General features: G+C 37.1%; 1 protein-coding gene across 6 annotated transcripts in view; it reads right to left on the minus strand.

The window, feature by feature from the left end:
- The window catches only part of Enox2 (ecto-NOX disulfide-thiol exchanger 2), a 274,106-nt gene that overhangs the window by 16,940 nt on the left and 240,245 nt on the right, over positions 1–16,921 (minus strand). For all 6 annotated transcript variants that reach the window (XM_057760381.1, XM_057760380.1, XM_057760382.1 and 3 more), the window contains one exon: positions 10,019–10,133. In XM_057760381.1, coding sequence (XP_057616364.1) covers positions 10,019–10,133 — 115 coding nt within the window. The remainder of the gene's footprint in view (positions 1–10,018; positions 10,134–16,921) is intronic.

Here is a 16,921-nt window from a genome sequence, read left to right on the forward strand (position 1 = left end):
TGAGTTTGTGATGACAAAATAAAACCTTTATGTTTTCTTATTAAGTGATTTACAGTATAAAGTTCAAAATTGTGGCAGTAACTGCACACACTTATAGATGCTTCTGTACATGTGAAATGAACAATAGCAACAATGCATGGGATGAGAGAAGAATTGGAAATATTTTGTTATTGTAGGATACATGCATAATCTCAAACCATATAGAAAATGTATAACTGATATACTGAGGAAAGAGAAAAAATAATAGGAAATGCTTAAAACCATATGAAGAAGAAAAAGTATGGAGGACAAATTAGGAGGAGGGAACAATGACACTTCAAAGAAAACGTCAGCAAATATAGTAGGCATTTATCCAGTCATACCGATAATCACTTCAAATGTCATTGCTCTAAATACACCAGTCAAAACACAGACTGTCACTACAGTAAATCAAAAAAGTTCCTAGCCATGCATGACTGCACACATCTACATTCTCAGAAGTCATAAGGCAGGAGGATGGCTTCAAGTTGAGGTCAGTTTGGTCTACATAGAAATTTATTTTTAATGAGCAATCCATATCCCAATTTAATTGACAAGGTAAGCACTTTATAGAATACTTTCTAAGAATCCACACTGTATCAGGACTTGGCCTTATTTAACCCCACACTGTAAATAAATAAAAAGTATAGAATAGCCATACATGTAAACTAAACTGATGATGTGCTTAGTGTGCCTGCAAGCCATTTGTGGTTGAAATACAATCACCAAAAGTCTTAGCCACACAACTTACTCGTATATAGAGCAAGCCACTTAGTAATTGTGATACATATATGAAACTTCATTATTTATGAGTTTGTGCAAATTTTCAAGGTCAAAATTATAAAGTCTATGTGCAATAATTAATCAGAAGATTTTTTTCATTAATCCAACAAACATTTATTGAGTACTCTCTGTATTCCAGGCTCATGACTATGGTAAAAATAGGTGATTCTATCAACCTCTATTGTTTTCCTACTACATAAAAGGAAACATTTTCCTTTTTATGGTGTTAGGGAACAGACCTAGGACCATGCATTTGTTAGACTAGAGTTTCACCACTGAGCTATATTCCCATTCTACCTCTTACAAATGCCAATAAAACATAAAATCTAGAAAAGGAGCTAGCAAGTTGGACCCAAACTAAAAAACTGTACATTAAGTGTGGAAGTAGGTTAAAAGCCAACTCAACAAAGATGTGGATTTTTATTTTTCAGTTATCTATGGGAAAGTATTTTTGCTTGGTAGAAAGTAAAAGAAAAACAATGAAATCAAACAATTAAAATTATCTAGTATAATAAATGATGGAAGAATCTGGATTTCAAAGAAAAGCTTTTGAGGTCAGGAAGTATGTGGCAGTCAAGATTAGTGCAGCAGCCCCTGTAAAGGCAATGCTTGAAGCTATGAGTGTGGAGGTGAAGATGCAAAGTAGAGGGCAGGTGGTTCGAGATGTCATGATCATGGAGTGCTCATTTTGGAAAACTACAGCCCAGGAGAGTGACTGTGTGGGCTGAGAATGGGAGAATTTAATGTCTGTCCTGTTGGATTTTGCTCCTTTTGGTCATATCTCTCCTTTCTGCTCTTAGTAGAAATAGCATCTTCCTGTAGACTGGTTGCTCTCATGAAGTCACAAGAGAAGAAAGGCCTAATTCAAGCATTCCTCTCTCTGCTTCCTGTTTACCATGACACAAAGAGCTCAGCTATGCCTTCTTTGTCATGATGAACCCAAACCTCCAAAAACTTGAGCAAAACGCAATCTCTACCACACTAAAAGATGAATTATATATATAGAGAGAAACGTATTGTTTTCACACAGAATCTCAGGAAGTCTGGAATGGCCTCATTATGTAATCACCTATGCTCTTGAACTCATTTCTCTTGCCCCTCCTCCCAAATGCTGAAATTAGACGCATATTATAGCATATCTGGATTTAAAGAGAACTTTATCCTGAGACTAAGACACATCTCATTCCTAAAAGGAATCTGCCTTTAGGGAGAACTGAGTTTAATTAAATGTCTTGATCCTAGGAGTATTCCTAAAGTTATTAGGCTACTATGGTCAGATTGTCTACCAAAAGCAGAAGGTGGCACTGTAATAGAAAGAATTTCTCAGTGTCCACATTTGTTTTCAATGAATGGTCATGTAATTATCTTGATACAGTAGTTTTAGAGCTCACATTTCAATTAATCAATTACAAAAGCCCTTTCTGAGGGCACATTCATTTTTGTGTGTGATTTTTCTAACTGATTTTAATTACTTCTGTATCCATACAGATTTTATGTCTTTGAAGAGAAAGTCATTATGTAGAGATTTGCATTTCTAGATTTCTAAATATTATTTATTCATTATTATGCCATCCCACAGGGGTATGAGATACTTTTCATCAGGCATTCACAGCACCAGAGAAATATGATACAAGTGATTCATGTATGAACAAAATGCTATAGGAAAAGGGACATTAACCACCTGTTAATAATGCTTTCTTTTAGCAGAGGAAGCAATATTTGGTTTGTTTGCTGAATCAGCACCTAGAACAGCACCTCAAGCTCTTATAGCATCCTCCTCATAGGCATACAGGTTCCTCTGTAAATCGGGATTCCTATAGATGGACAGTTGTTTCTGCTGTGGTTTGAATGTCATTTGGTGATCTACATGGCTCAAAACAAAATAGCAACATTCCATCTTTCTCCTTTTGTTTCTTCACATACTACAGTCCTACAGGCCAGTGTAGGCTCACGTTCTACGTGTCACATGGAGGTGCACAACTGAGGGAAGGGCAGATCCAGGACAATGCTTAGAGGCATAATCTCAATTTTAAATGTGAAAAAAATTTTCCCTTTAAGAAAATGAGGAGAGAGTGCTTGTATACTGTCCGGGGGAAAGGGCAGAGTGACGGGCACTAATAGAAGCAGGAGCAGATAATAATCTCCTCAGTTTATACCTGTCACTGAGAAAAAAACTCAGACAAACAAACAAGGCAACCATCTACTGCTGGGGGGAGGGATTCTTGATAAAATGTAACTTCTACTCTCTAAAGTTAAGGTGTCATTTTAATGAGAACACAAAGTCTTTCCTTTCACAGACTTAATGTTAATTAGGCCTGTTCCTGAAGTTGGAGTCTTTTGTACATGGCCAGAACACTGAAAGGTTCAATATTACCTTTGAATTTGAATACTATGTTTGAGTAAGTGAACCCACCAGTCTTGACATTGTAGAGCATAGTATAGTGGATGCATTTCTATTCTGCCATCGTTAGCTTTCAGCTTCTCTTTTCTGACTATTCCCTATATGGAGAATGTTTTTCTTTATGCTGATTGCTCCTTAGATCTGAAGGCTGCCAGGTTCTCATGACAATATGAAAATATGAAGGCAGCTGTGAACATCTCCTCCTAGAGGAGCCTTTGAGAGCAGAATCTCAGACATGTCTCTGTACAAGGAAAAACTAAAAAAGACTTCGTGCCATTAAAAATATTCGATGGTGTAAAGGAAACAAACAAAGCCAAATAATGCTAAGTGCATTCAGTTATTAAGCTATTCTTGGAAAACTTTATTTCTGGAGAAGCTAAAAAAAATGCTACAAGAAGATAGAAAGAAAATGTGCAACATTTTTCTCAAGGTTCATGAAAAATCTAAGCCTTAGCAGTTCTCAAAGGGTTAAAAGCCAAAAACAACAGACAGGGAGATGATGTAAGTAAACCTATAGAGGTGGCTGCAAAGTGGTTCAGGCAAAATCTCAAGTGGTTTCTCTGATCTCACAAAGTCTTATTCTCTTTGCCTCTACATGTCATTATTTCTCTCTAACCAGACTTCTACCAGCATGGATGCATCTGGAGCATCATGGTTCCCTTCTATACCACCTATATCCCTCTGCCAAGTAAAGAATTCATCCTCATTGGTTAGTTGCCTCTTAGCCCTTCATCACTCTAAGATTCTGTTATCCTTCTTAAATCCTTAATCCCTTGGAGTGACCAACTCCATTCAGTCAGTTAATTGCTTTTGGATAGACTGTACTGCAAACTCCTCAGCACCCAACATTTCTTCAGTCTCCTGAAAACCTCTGACCAAGCTGACCATCCCAGTCCTTAACTCATGGTCACCTGACTCAACTCTCTCTGCTCTTTCTCTTGGGCCTCAGAGTACTTTTAAAGGAAGTTGTGGAATTAGGCAGATAGATTAATATGGAATCATGTTGGTCCTAGCTGATGGGATCTCTCAGCTCCTTTTTCTTCCTTCCATGCTTCCACAGTATGTACTCAATATCTATCGCTCACTCTCCATGGTCTTACTTTTAAATAGCTTATGTGATTAATGAATGACCAATCTCTTACTATATACAGAAGTCTGGGCTGCATACATAACTTTCAGCTTCCCCCACTTTCATCATCTTCTGACTTTGATTCCCCCTTTGTTCTTTTTTCTAGGACTTCATTTCCACAATTTCCCATAAACGTTGCCACATCTTCAAGTACTGAAGAAGTCACATTCTTCATGACTTTCTTCCCTTTTATTGAACATCAAAAATTAATTTTAAAGGGCACATTTGTAATCCCAGAACTGAGAAGAGACAGAAAGAACCCATCAGGTTTGAGATCAACTTTGGCTACACAGTGAGGTCCAGAGCAGTTTGGGCTACTCAGCAAGACCCTGCCAACCCCAACCCCTTGCCTCCTCCCCATCAATGTAAACCATAACAACAACACAAATACTTCAATTTCAGTCCATCTATATAAGCTCTGTTCTGAGGATCACACTGTGTTCCTCCCTGTCATCCCAAAGATGTTGAAGCTCGAAGAATGGGATCTTGCTTACTAACAGGGCGTTTACAGAAGTAATCAAGTTAGAGTGTAGTCATTATGGTGGGTCCTAATCTTATGACTGGTGCCCTTCCAGAAAGGAGAACTTTGGGCAGGGAGATAAGACATACTTCATGTGAGCATAAAGGCAGAGATTGGGGTAATAAACCTATATGTCAAAGAATGCCAATGATTGCTGCGAAACAGCAGAAACTGTAAGGAGGCTACAAAGATTATGTCCCACAGCCTTCAGATGGAACTAACTCTGCTATCACCATGAGTTCCTAGTGTTAATAAAATTAATACAATAAATGTTATAAAACACAACTCTATAGGGCAGTGGTTGTTAAGCTTCCTAAAGCTGCGGCCCTTTAATACGGTTCATGTTGTGGTGACCCCCAACCATAAAATTATTTTATTGCTACTTCCTAACTGTAATTTTGCTGTTATGAATCATAATGTAAATATCTGATGTGCAGGATATCTGATATGCAACCCTTGTGAAAGGGTCATTTGATCCCCCAAAGGGGTTGAGACCCACAGGTTGAGAGTCACTACTATAGAGCAGGAGAGACGGCTTAGCAGTTAAGATCACGGGCTGCTCTTGCAGAGAGCTTGGGTTCAATTCCTGGTACTCATGTAGCAACTTACAGCCAACTGCAGCTCCAGTTCCAGGAAACCCAACACTCTCTTCTGGCCTCCATGGACACTGCATACATGTTGGGCAGGCAAAACATATGTATACACACAAAATGAAATAAAATAAAATAAAATGACTGTTTAAGTCAACCACGGGATGGTATTTTGCTACTCTGGCTCTAGTGATCAAATACACCCATCTACTATTCCCTGGTCCCACAGACTAGAAGCTCACTGAGTGATCTTTACTTTTCTTCATCTATACACCAGTCTTACACTAAAGCCTTTGGAGTCCATTCCTTTATGAATGACCCTAGCATCTTTAATCTCATATTTCTATTCTTGTCTTTTCTTTGTCATTTTGCTCCTTCCTAGTGCCATCACTTGAGCCCAAGTCTTCATCATTTCACGACTCTATTTGTAAAACAGAATCAGGCTGATCTCCCTTTTCCAAACTTATCTCCTACAATGTAGATTTCATGATGTTTTCATCATAGTAGTGCTATGGTCTCAAGTGCTCATGGTGTCATCGAGCTTACTATGCTAAACTTGAGCCTGGCATGTATTGTGCCTACCTAGTCTTTTATCCCCCAGCAGATATTATGCCTCTTTCCATCACTGACTCCCTATTCCTTCTATTCGCCCACACCATTAGGATGGTCTCTCACTTTTGTTCTTCCTATATAAACCTGTTCCCCTTTCACGGTCTTGAGCAATTGTTGCTGGCTGTGACTACTTGGGATCACACTGATATCTCTTGCCCTGGTTAGATTCTATTCAGTACTTTCTAGGTGAGCACCAAGTAGTATTTTAAATTTATGCAGATTTATTTATATTTACATTAATATTTCTTTTAGCTTGCAGGACATTGTAATAATTAATTGGTCAAATTCTTTTTTGTTTTGTTTTGTTTTTTGAGACAGGGTTTCTCTGTAGCTTTGGAGCCTGTCCTGGAACTAGCTCTTGTAGACCAGTCTGGCCTTGAACTCACAGAGATCCGCCTGCCTCTTCCTCCCGAGTGCTGGGATTAAAGGCATGTGCCACCACTACCCAGCTCAATTGGTCAAATTCTTAAAGTGAGAATAATGGAAGCTAGATGATGAGAAGGAAGAAACCAGGAAGAGAATATTTTGATTGGAACAATCAATGAGATTTTGTCTATTTCACTGTTTCCCAAATGGTCCCCAGACCACCAGAATCTAAATAATTGAAGCATCTGAAACACCATTAAAGACCTTCTGGGTTAGACTCTCTGCATCTTATAAATATTTTTAATTTTAATTTTCTTCAGCTTTATTGAGGTATGACAGATAAAGAATTGTATATACTCAAGGTTTACAATGTTTCTTTTCCAGAGAAGTAAGGTTTGTACAATGATTTGTATGTTCTAATTAACATACTCACCTGTGAACAAAGTTCCTGGGGAGTTGCTAACATTTAATGTCTCCTCTCACAGCAAATTTCACATATAAATACATGATTTACTGTAGTGACAGTAGTACACTGGATCTCTAGAATGTGTACCTCCTGACTGACAGCTTATACCTTTCAGGACACCTAAAATGATTTTCAGGGGCACCAGTCTTGGTGAGCACTAATCTAACTGAAGAAGGGAAAAGGGATATGTAGAGAACAGTCCCTTTTGGCTCTTCTGTTTACTGAGCACACAATTAACAAAAGAATCAAACAATTTCACAATATCCAATTTTATGTGATTTCCCCATTTAAAAGACTGCTTTCAGCAAAGCAGTCCTTTCTTTTCTTTTTGCAAGTACTGTGTCGCAGATATGAGCTAATACAGAGTCTCTGGAAGAGCAGAAATTCTGTGACACTACATAATGTAACTAGTTTTACTTAGTTTGAGAAGGAAAAGATAACCAGGGATGCGCCACAGGCCCCTGGAATTCAAGTCTGGGAACCACAGTGAGAGAAAGCAACAACATGGAGATCGACTTGCTTAAGCTTTTAATTGGAAACATGTGATAGCTAAAACATGTAGCTGATTTAGATAAAAACCAAGGAGACTCTTGCTGGCTCCCGTCGAGCAGGATTACTACAGCTGAGTACTACAGAAGTGAGATAACAGAATTAGATACGATCGAGGGGAAGAAAAATGCACAAAAGTCCTTGAATTAAAATGAATTGAAACCTTCTGGGAGAAAAGCTATTTGGTAAGCTCCATTAAGTCTATTGTAGATAGCTTTATTAGACAAAGCAGCATCCTGGCATGTGGAACAGGAAAGAAAATAGCTATAAGATGATCTGTCAGGGAGTTTCCAGTCTCTGAACGAATAAGAATCTGTGCAGTAGCCAATACAGCTTTTAACTCAGAAGAGATACAGAAACAAAATGCAATTATATATCCCTAGTAAGTGCATTCAGTATGAATTTCCCACACACCCCTCTCCTCCCCCACTCAAACTCTGCAATCCATCAAGTGGATGCTCAAAATTAGGTTGCATCTATCCCACTATAACAACGTATAAGCAGTGTATATGATGCTGGAGATACTGAAGTGGAGGCAACACTACAAGTCATAATTAATCTGCTCTAACACATCTTAGTGAAGCACTTAAATAAGTTGAATAGCTTCATTATTATTACAGACTTTTCTTTATTTTGGCTATAGGTTTGTAGTATTTATTTGCAGCAATTCAATATTCTGAAAATGCTAACCACTGCTTATAGAAAGTATCGAGCACAGACAATAGTTTTTATGTTTATGGATCAAGTATATCACAAAAATAGAGAAAATTTCATTACAATAGCTAATGGATAGCTTTAAAAAGTCTGGCTTGATGGTTTTTTCTTTTTCTGTAAGAATTTCTGTTTATGGAGTGAAGATTCTAAGACCCCTTACATGAGACCAAATGCAGATTTGAGTTTCGGTCAATTGATATGTACTCCTACCACATGACAAATTAAATTAAAGACACTAAATTATTATATTTCTAATGTTTACAACTTGCTTGGCATGCAACAGCTATGAAATGACTGGATGAATTAATCTGACCACCACAAAATCCAAGTTAGTTGTTATGACATGGCAGATGATTGTCAGGGAGGGAAACGTCTCTCCCAGATCTGAGACTAGACTTCAGATATTTGAAATTCAGGCCTAGTGATTTTTTTTATTAAAAATGTGTATGTATATATGACCTGTGTGTGCAGATGTGCACAGCCACATGCATACATAGACACCAGAGAAGAATGATGTTGGGTGTTTTGCTCTATCATTTTCCAATGATCTTGTGTGCCCCCAAACAGTACTGGGGTTACAGGCATCCAAGGCCATGCCTGGCTTTTTATGTAGTTGTTGGGGATTTGAACTCAGGTCCTCATGTTTGCCAAAGGAAAAGCTTTTATATACTGAGCCACCCCCCTAGCCTACTGCTCTTTTTAAACTGTATTCCATATAATTAAAGTCCTAATATTGTTTGCGGTGGTTTACCGGAAACACTCGTCTGGTGGCAGGTATTCAGTCTTGTGATGATCTTCCATCCACAGTCATTTATGATGAACTAATGGGTAAAGTGTTGTCTTATTGTTCATGAAGCTTACCCTATAGGCCCACTGGGTATCAACACCATAGCTTCTGTGAGCTCCTGCTAAAACTTGACTAGAATAAAAGCCTTCACCCAGACAACCTTTTGTGGACTCCTATTTGGTACCCAATATATTTGCTAAGTAACTGTGATGGTTATTTATTACTTGGTAGATTTCAATTTTTGAACTTTATGGAAATATTTAATTTTCTATGAACTAATCCAAAATCTTCTTTAAACTGTGTGTGTCGGGGGTGTACATGTGTACGTGATATGCTGGGTTTCTTGCGCCATCACACTCAACCTTGTGTTTGAAACAGGGTCTCTTGCTAAACATGAAGCTTACTGACTGGCTGGCCAGCATGTTCCAGGGATCTTTTGGTTTCCAACTCCTCGGCATCTGGATCCCAAGTGTGTGCACTGTTCCAGCTTTTAATTTTTTATATAGATGCTAGAGATCTGAACTCAGGTCTTCACGTTGCATGCTAAGCATTGACTAAGCCTTTTAAAAATCTTGACAGTTTCTCCTAAATTATATAATCAACTGCGTATTTTTCTTTATGTCCTTTGCTAGCTATATATATATATATATATATATATATATATATATATATATATTTAACACTTAAGTCATGTATCTGTTACTGGTTTGGGTAGAATGTATAAGTAATCTAGCATTTATGCAGATGTTTTCTCACAGTTGAAGAGAATATTAATAAATCCAAATCAAATATGGAACAATGATACCTAAATGTCCAGTGGGGGTTTTATTTTTTTGAAAAAAGTACATATGTTAAATTAGGCACTTCAAATGAAAAGGGGATACATGAAGAACAGAAAACCCTGTAGACAGAGGTTTGATATTTAACCAGTGTTTACTCATATAGTCCCATCAATTTGTTTTCTATCTGGTGTCCAGTCTGGTGGGTTGATGTATGTATCATCTTACCTTGTTTTAAAGGTTTGAAAATACTGCCACTGCAAGTTAATGCTTATTACATATAACAAACCAGAATGATCATTACCTGACTCCTCCGTTTCTTTTGTTTCTGTCGTTTCTTCTATTTCATCGTCAGACATTTCCATTTCTTCTTCTCTCCTGATTCCCATTAATTCATCATTATGAATGTTGCGAATTTCCTAAGGTTAAAAGATATGTATTTTAGGGGGAAAACTTAGAAAATGTTGAGAAAATGGACGGAGGTATGGAGACATTTTAAAAACTCTCGGGGTGCTCTTAAACAAAAAGGCAACAGCACACTGAGACTACACAGTCTCGCTAAAAGGCACACTTGGCTCTTGTGTAGAGTTCTGGAATTTCCCTTTAGAGTTTTGTCATTATACCTTCCCACGTTGGGTTCTTTAATTTTGCTGCTTCTTATTTCCCCTCCACGAACAGCTTTCCTGAACAGAACTCTAAACCAAGATTTTGTAGTTTTAGAATATACAGCAAAAATGATCTGCTAAGAGCAACTTTCTATAAGACTAACTTTTTCATGGACAATTAGCTATAATGTTTGGACAAACCAAAATACATAACTACTTGATTTCAATGGACAGTGAACAAAGTATGTATATTATGAAGAGGAACTGGCATTTGGAAGAAGCAAAAATAAAAAAAAAAAACCCAAAACAAAAAACAATCTATGGATACGTTTCCCAGGTTTTCAAAAGCCTCTTAGTTTGAGAGCAGATCAGAGTTAGTCACAGGGTAGCTAAATTTCTAGTAGAAAACCTAGTCTTTGTGGCCTAAATAATTACAAGAGAGTGGTTAAAAGAAAAACAGCCACTGGAGAGTCAGGAGGGAATCTTAGAAAGAAGAAATGTGTCGGGGGAGGAGAGCACGGAGGAAGGTAAGGAGAAGGGAGAAAGGAAGACACACACAGAGAGATTGTTTACACTCTGTATCTAAAATTCTTTCAAAGTTTTGCATGCTTTTTCAACCAAGAAGGCACACAAGAGTGTAAGCAGCCTAGCTAAGGCTAAAGGAGCTAAACTGTTACTGGAACTTCTATCCAATAAACCTCTAGCTTGAATACAAACAATTAAAATGATCATTTAAGCAAAACAACACAAAGTGAACATTTTGGAAGAACGTAGAAGAGTCCATAATTTTTACACTATAATACTCATATCTAGGATAACCACCAAAATCATTGGACATCTCAGGAATTAGGTTAAGATTACATTTTCCAGAAAAAGAATGACAGAGAACAACCTTGAAGTGATTCAGATGTGGTACTCAGCAAACAAATAATCAAGTATCTATTTAACTATCCTCCTGGCATAAAAAAATTGTGCTCATATTAAAAAAAGATAGGAAATTATATCAAAAGGTCAGATACTTTAAAAATAACTCAGATTAATTTAGCTTAAAATAAAAGATAAGATTCTTCTATCTAGAAATAATGAACTAAGAAATGAAAAGTTACTTTATTTTCAACATTAAACAAAGTTCTTACTGTAGACCTTTATGATGTTATTGCCATTTTATTCCACATATCTTTGTACAGTAAAAATTTTAATGAAATGATTTAACATTTGGTGATAGAATTCAATCAGCATAACAAAATTTAATCAAGAAATACTTAATGTGAAGATTTTTTTTAACCACAGAAAGGAGTGGAATAATGAGGGATTGATTAGAAGGTGATAAAAATCACTCTACAATATAATAAAACAGCACATACAAGAACAGCTAGGATACCTAAGATGTGATAAGAACAAGAAACCTACTACTTAGACACACACACACACACACACACACACACACACACACACACGCGCGCGCATACTAACCCAAGGCAAAGTAGCTCTTGTTGAACACTACACTTCTAAGACTAGAAAGCTCAGTCATTAGAAATGGATTGTAATCCACTGTGTAGAAGGGAGTAACAACTCAGAAAGACATTCAGTGTAGACCTCTGGTCTTCAAATATATGCTTGTGATCGAACACATTATTACCCACAAATGTACATACATGTGAACATGTATACACACACACACACACATACGCATTATACCAAAACAATTAAGAATGAGAACTATGAATATCAGAGCAACTTGAAATCATTTAGACATCACTTGATTGTATTAATTTCCTAGATTTTAAGCTGAGACTACCCTACCTAGGTTAACTCCTATTGGGTTGTAATATCAGAAACACCTATAGCTGTCTGGTATAAATTATTCCATTTATAAGCATTATATACATTTCTTTTTCTTTTTGAGTCAAGGTCTCACGAAGTAGTCTTGGCTGTCTTGGAACTCACTCTGGATCAGTTTGGCCTTGAACTCAAGAGATTCATTTGTCTCTGCTTCCTGGGTGCTGGGATTAAAGGCATGTGCCACCCACACCTGGCCTTCAAATGGATTTATTAATGATGTCATAGTTTGTCACTATCCTATTTTTTCATTCCTTTATCAGGAAAAAATGATTTCTAGTTCCAGTTAAGTTTCCATTAACACTAAATGGATTCTTTATAAAGCGAGTATTTAGTATCATCACTGATTGTTAAGAAGTAACAAAAAAAATCAGATGTTCATATAGCACCTCCCATGTACTGCAGGGACTTTACTTAAAATAGAAGAAAACAGTGACTTGCTTGTGATAAATGAACTTTAGAGGGGTGTGTCATGAAAAAGATGTGCTATGTCTTATTCAGACTCACTGCATGAAGAACAATAAGAGAATCTCATTCCTCTGAATGTACTCTACCTCATAGGATTTAGTTTCAGTTAGCAGCAGGGCTGTTACTGGAAGGTGAATATAATAAAGTTTGACACTGGCAAATTCAAATATTGTACAGTTTACTGCATCATGAAAAGCTGTGTCCTTTCTTGATTTCTAATAAAAACATAGGCTGTCACAGGGTATAATCAGATACCAACTATCAACTCACACACATGTCACTAACGCTGATAAAGTTATTACATTTCTCATGAGAGTAAATTGTGTTCATTCTAGGGAAATATCCCAGGGTAGCAAGATCTTACAACTAAGACAGGTCCTGTAGCTTCCCAGCATCCACAAAGCATCTTTTTGCTTCCAGTTTGGCAAGACAGTTTAAGATCTTAGAAATACAAAGACTTCAATAACTACATGATATGTCTTACCTAGAGTTCTTTTACAGTTTCAAAATGCCTGAAGAAATACAACAACACACCTGGGGCAAATTTTACCTAAATGCTTCAAAATACCTCAGGGACAAGAATCGTTGGTTATTTTAGCTAATAATGAAATGAGAATAATGAAAAACTCAGGGAAACATTTTCTAAGTTACTCAGTGGACTGCTCTGTACACTATACAATCCTTGGTTACAAAAAAAAAAAACCCTAAAGCTCATATCATTATTTTTCTACAAATACCCAATACTAAGTCATACAATTGGAGTAGAAGCAAAGAGAACAGCAGACGCTATGGGGTACCATATTAAAGAAAATTTAGAAGGCCCATTTGATAAATGACAGGCTACTTCTAAGAAAAGCGAGACTTTGTTAATTCTTGGAAACCTTTACCGTTAAAGTAAGTACTCTGCATCCATTTTCTGTATTTTCTGGTGGATCAGAAAAGCTTTGAGAAAGAAATCCTTATAAATGCTTTCAGAGTAACAGACTACAAGGTGGAATGCACCCCAAAAAACCTTCTAAATAGCTTAGATATAAGACTGGGTAGGGAATGGATTCCTAACTGAAACTCAGACATCAAAAGTAATAGCTGTATCTCAGTTTTGCTCCATTTTCTGTTCTGACATCTTCATACAGTACTGCAACCAAAATGTGGGAATGGCATGCTAAAACATTTTCAGTAATTTGCAGGTGTTAGTCACTACACGGAATTTTCTGAGACATGCAGAATATTTTTTAAAACTAAGTGGTCCTAGAGTTTCTATGCCACCCTCTTGCCCACTGTAAATATGTGGCGCATCTCATTCTGAACAGGTAGTGATTTCTAAAATGGCATTGTAATAATTTAGAGTCTGCTCTAATGGTGGCAACCCTTTCTGAAACTTAAATTTTTCCACTGCTCCACAATGGAGAAAAAAAAAAGCACTTTCATATAGAATGAAATGAACCAGAGACAGAAGGAAATGCATGCAAAGAACCACTTTGTGCCAGCTGACATCTTTGATTTATTACAAAGTAAGCAAATCATAAATCATTACATATTAATTATTTAACCATAGTTTCACAAGAATTTATGTGGACTTTAATTGATCTTACTCATGCTTTATGATAGGAACATTATTACCAGAATATCAACACTCCTTATTAAATGTGTAACAAGACCCTACTAACCTATATTTTCTCAGTATTAATAAGAACCATGGTAGGAAAAGAGTCAGGAGGGAATGGAAAGAACAGAGGCTAGGAAAATAAGTAGCATGTACTCACAGAACAATTTGATTCTGAGATATCATTTAATAAAATGAAGCAACTCACAAACACAGGTTTGCCTCCTGTATGGCAAATAATGGAAATATAAATTAGGTTGATGCAAAATTGAGTTAGTGTGCATTGGATGGCTGAAGGCCAACAGCCTGTCTTAATGCAAGTAAGTACTAAACTAAGGGTGCACAGATGACTTCATTATCTATCTACAAACAGTTCTTCACACTATGAAATGGAAGTAAATGGAAAAGGGTATTTTGTCAATAATAATCATCAAAGCCCTTTTCTTTCAGCTCAGTGGTGTAAAATCTTCTGCGAGGAAAGATGCAAGAAGCTGTCATCTTAATGTTTATGGTTATGATTCTAGTTTCTATACATTATCGAAGCTGTAGCACCGAGTGTGGGTCAGTTTGAGCAAAACACAGATTTTCAAATGATTCTGTTGGAAGGAGTCCCCTTTGTAAATACAACTGTGACTGTAGGTATCAACTCACAGGAAGAGGAGGGCTTCAGCCCTCTTAGCATCTTTTTCTTAGCATTTCATTTCTAGGAGCCAAACCAGGAAAGCAAAAGCAATTAAAAAGACTCATTTCCAAACCCATCAGCTTGGCACGGACTTCTTCACGGTATCTAAGTTCTTCACAGACGGTTTTTTTCCTCTAAGTTCATGCTTTCTCTATCCCTCACTCAGCAGGATAAGAAATGCAGGTAGATGCATGACAGTGAGACAAGGAACGGGTACCTTCTGACATGAGCCTTCCACTAGCTGATTTGTTCCCTGAGGCGACTGGGAAGGAGTTGTCAAAACTTCTAACTTGATGAAACACCTGACTTTTGAGTTGTTCTGATTTTCAGTGGGGGTGCTAAAAGGCAGTCGCATCTGAAGAAGATAGCTTTCTTCACTTCCCATAGGATATATCTCTTAAATCTTCTCAGTGGTCTGCTATCAGCAGAGAATTTGTGGAGTTGAAAGCAAAACCGAAAATAATAGCACCAAACCACAGTTCAAGGGACAGCAATGCAAAGTGGAAGAATGCTTTGAGGTTTAGGGAAGGCAAGCTCAAAGGAAAGCCATGAGATATGTCTCAATGTTGAATGTAAAAGCAGAGGAACGTCATGAGCCAGCTATGAGTCACTATCAGTTCTAGTTACCAGGACTAAGGAAGGTAGGCCTTGAGTTAACCTAATCAAATACACAGGAAGCAGGTTTGACTAACAAGGCACAGATGGAACGTGTATCTTGGCAAATCATGATGCCCAAGCATCTTATCACCACCACCCCTGCCTAGGAGGTTTTTACAATATTGTATAATGGGCTCTATGCTTCTCAATTATCTAGCGCTCTGGAGAAATGTCCAGTTCACCACGACAGCCACCTTTACTGTGACCCTAATTTAGCTTAAGTATAACGTATATACTCCCTAGGTAGTCAGGCTTAGGGGAAACTTTTTGAGATAAGGGTTCACTATATAGTTTAGGATGGCACTGAATGTATGATCCTCTTGCCTCAGCCTGCTGGGATTGATTTCAAGTGTGTGCTACCACATCTACTTTGGGGAATATTTAATTGCCTGATAGCTGTTGCCTTGGGAAGTAAGTCCCTTTCTTCTCTGTAGGGCTTTCCTTAAAAATTCTGAGGACCTTAGATCTTAGACCATCTAAAAGGTATGCAGGCTTATGTGTATTAAAGGGAAGGGAGATATTTAATGTAGGTTAAGAATTACTAATCCACCAAATTCAAAATCTAAAATGTTGCTGAAATTGAAAATGTTTGAGTGCCAACATGATACTAGAGATCAAAAATTAATGAAAATGCTATTAGCCTTTTATAATTCTATACACTCACTGGATAGATGTCTTCAAGAGATTTCCCAGTGATTCCCAGTTCTCTCTGCTGAGCTAGAACTGAAGCCTTACAGATACAAGTTTAGGACCAGAGTTTGGTTTATTTTTCGTTAAATGTTGTCAAGATTTGAAGCTGTTCCCATACAAATTGCTTACCTATTCATAAAAGGAAAGTGTGGAGAGAATATTGCCAACTTGTCAAAGGTTAGCAAACTAAGTTTCACAGAGATTAGAAGATCTGTCCAAAACTACATGGAAGTCTGTAGCAGAGCTCAGAGGAGAATAATTTCTACTCACTTTCTACTTGTGCAATTTTGTGAAATCATTTAACATTTCTGCATTTCAGTTTTGCTACATGCAAAGCATGGGTTCTACACCTACTCATTATCCTGTATTGAGTTGTTTAATAATAAATTGAAATAACACCACTTACATTTTCAAACTGCTTATACATTTCTTAAACATTTAATCTTATAAAATTGGTTTCATTATTATCATCACCAATTAACGGGCAAAGAAATGGGGATCAAGAGATGCTGTATAACTTGCTCAATCCACCAAGCCACAAACGTAATAAAAGCTGAGCTTACACTTGAATTCTTGTTAGACTCTCAGTCCATAAGTAGCCTGTATCCACGACATTGACTGTAAGGTTTACAGTTGGGCGATATAACCAGTGTATAGTGCTTT

The sequence above is a fragment of the Chionomys nivalis genome, chromosome X, assembly GCF_950005125.1.
Source record: "Chionomys nivalis chromosome X, mChiNiv1.1, whole genome shotgun sequence".
Lineage (NCBI taxonomy): Eukaryota > Metazoa > Chordata > Mammalia > Rodentia > Cricetidae > Chionomys > Chionomys nivalis.